The following is a 1163-nucleotide window of genomic DNA, read 5'->3' as shown; positions in this document are numbered from 1 at the left end:
AAAAAGAAAGGATTCAAAAGGAAAACAATATTGCTTAGAAGTTAGCAGGAGGCCGGGTGCGCTGACTCACACCTGTAATCCCAACACTTTGGTGGGCAGATCACGAGGTCAGGAGATAGAGACCATCCTGGCTAACATGGTGAAACCCTGTCTTCACTAAAAATACAAAAAATTAGCCGGGCGTGGTGGCAGGCGCCTGTAGTCCCAGCTACCCGGGAGGCTGAGGCAGGAGAATGGCGTGAACCCGGGAGACAGAGCTTGCAGTGAGCCAAGATCCACCACTGCATTCTAGCCTGAGCGACAGAGCAAGACTCCGTCTCAAAAAGAAGTAATAATAATAATAATAAGTTAGGAGCAGGGTTCTGAAACTAAACTGCAAGTTTCTAATCCCAGCTATACTATTTTTGTTACCTTTGGAAAGTTACTTAACTGCTTGGAGTTTCATTGTCCGTATCTGTAAAATGGGGAACTCATAATTTAAGTTCAAAGAGTTGTTTTAGAAGTAATGGAGTTAATACACATAAAGCATCTTAGCATAGTACACCTGGCACATAGGACTCCATAAATGTTTACTATTGTTATAATGAAGAAAAGAACCAGATAGTAAGTGGTTATCTCTGAGTGGTGGGATTGCCAATTATTTTTCTTTTTTATATTTTGTGTATGTGTATTTCCTCACTGAACATGGTTGTGGAATAAGACACTTTTATAAAATCTTTTAACTGAAATTTACAAGTATTTATATTGGCTTTTTTTTTTTAAATATTAAATGCTTCACCTTAAAACATAAACAATAAATTTGGGTATTTGATATCTACAATTTGCATATATCTCACTTGTGTTAATATTTTCCTTATAGACATGGCCTATGGACATGAACATGAACATGGACACCATAAAATGGAACTTCCAGATTATAGACAATGGAAGATAGAAGGGACACCATTAGAAGATATCCAGAAGAAGCTGGCTGCAAAAGGGCTAAGGGATCCATGGGGCCGGTAAGATGAGTTAAGCAATTTAGATAGAATGTATCCTAGAAAATTAAGTGTCTATGTTGCTTTTCAATGTATTCTCCTTAGAGAATCATGAAAAATGGCTTTTTACTTTGAGCCCCAGTTAAGCAAAATGTTACCCCCCAAAATGGGAGTTCCTTTTTTTTT

General features: G+C 37.7%; 1 protein-coding gene across 2 annotated transcripts in view; it reads left to right on the top strand.

The window, feature by feature from the left end:
* Nucleotides 1-1163, top strand: part of NDUFB3 (NADH:ubiquinone oxidoreductase subunit B3) — a 15045-nt gene that overhangs the window by 7116 nt on the left and 6766 nt on the right. For both annotated transcript variants that reach the window (XM_017876018.1, XM_017876028.1), the window contains exon 2: nt 860-1001. In XM_017876018.1, coding sequence (XP_017731507.1) covers nt 862-1001 — 140 coding nt within the window. In that variant the 5' untranslated portion in view covers nt 860-861. The remainder of the gene's footprint in view (nt 1-859; nt 1002-1163) is intronic.

This window comes from Rhinopithecus bieti, unplaced genomic scaffold (assembly GCF_001698545.2).
Source record: "Rhinopithecus bieti isolate Rb0 unplaced genomic scaffold, ASM169854v2 scaffold_980, whole genome shotgun sequence".
NCBI classification, from domain to species: Eukaryota; Metazoa; Chordata; class Mammalia; order Primates; family Cercopithecidae; genus Rhinopithecus; species Rhinopithecus bieti.
The sequence above is the reverse complement of the archived record's forward strand: the minus strand, read 5'-3'. Positions and strand labels throughout refer to the sequence as shown.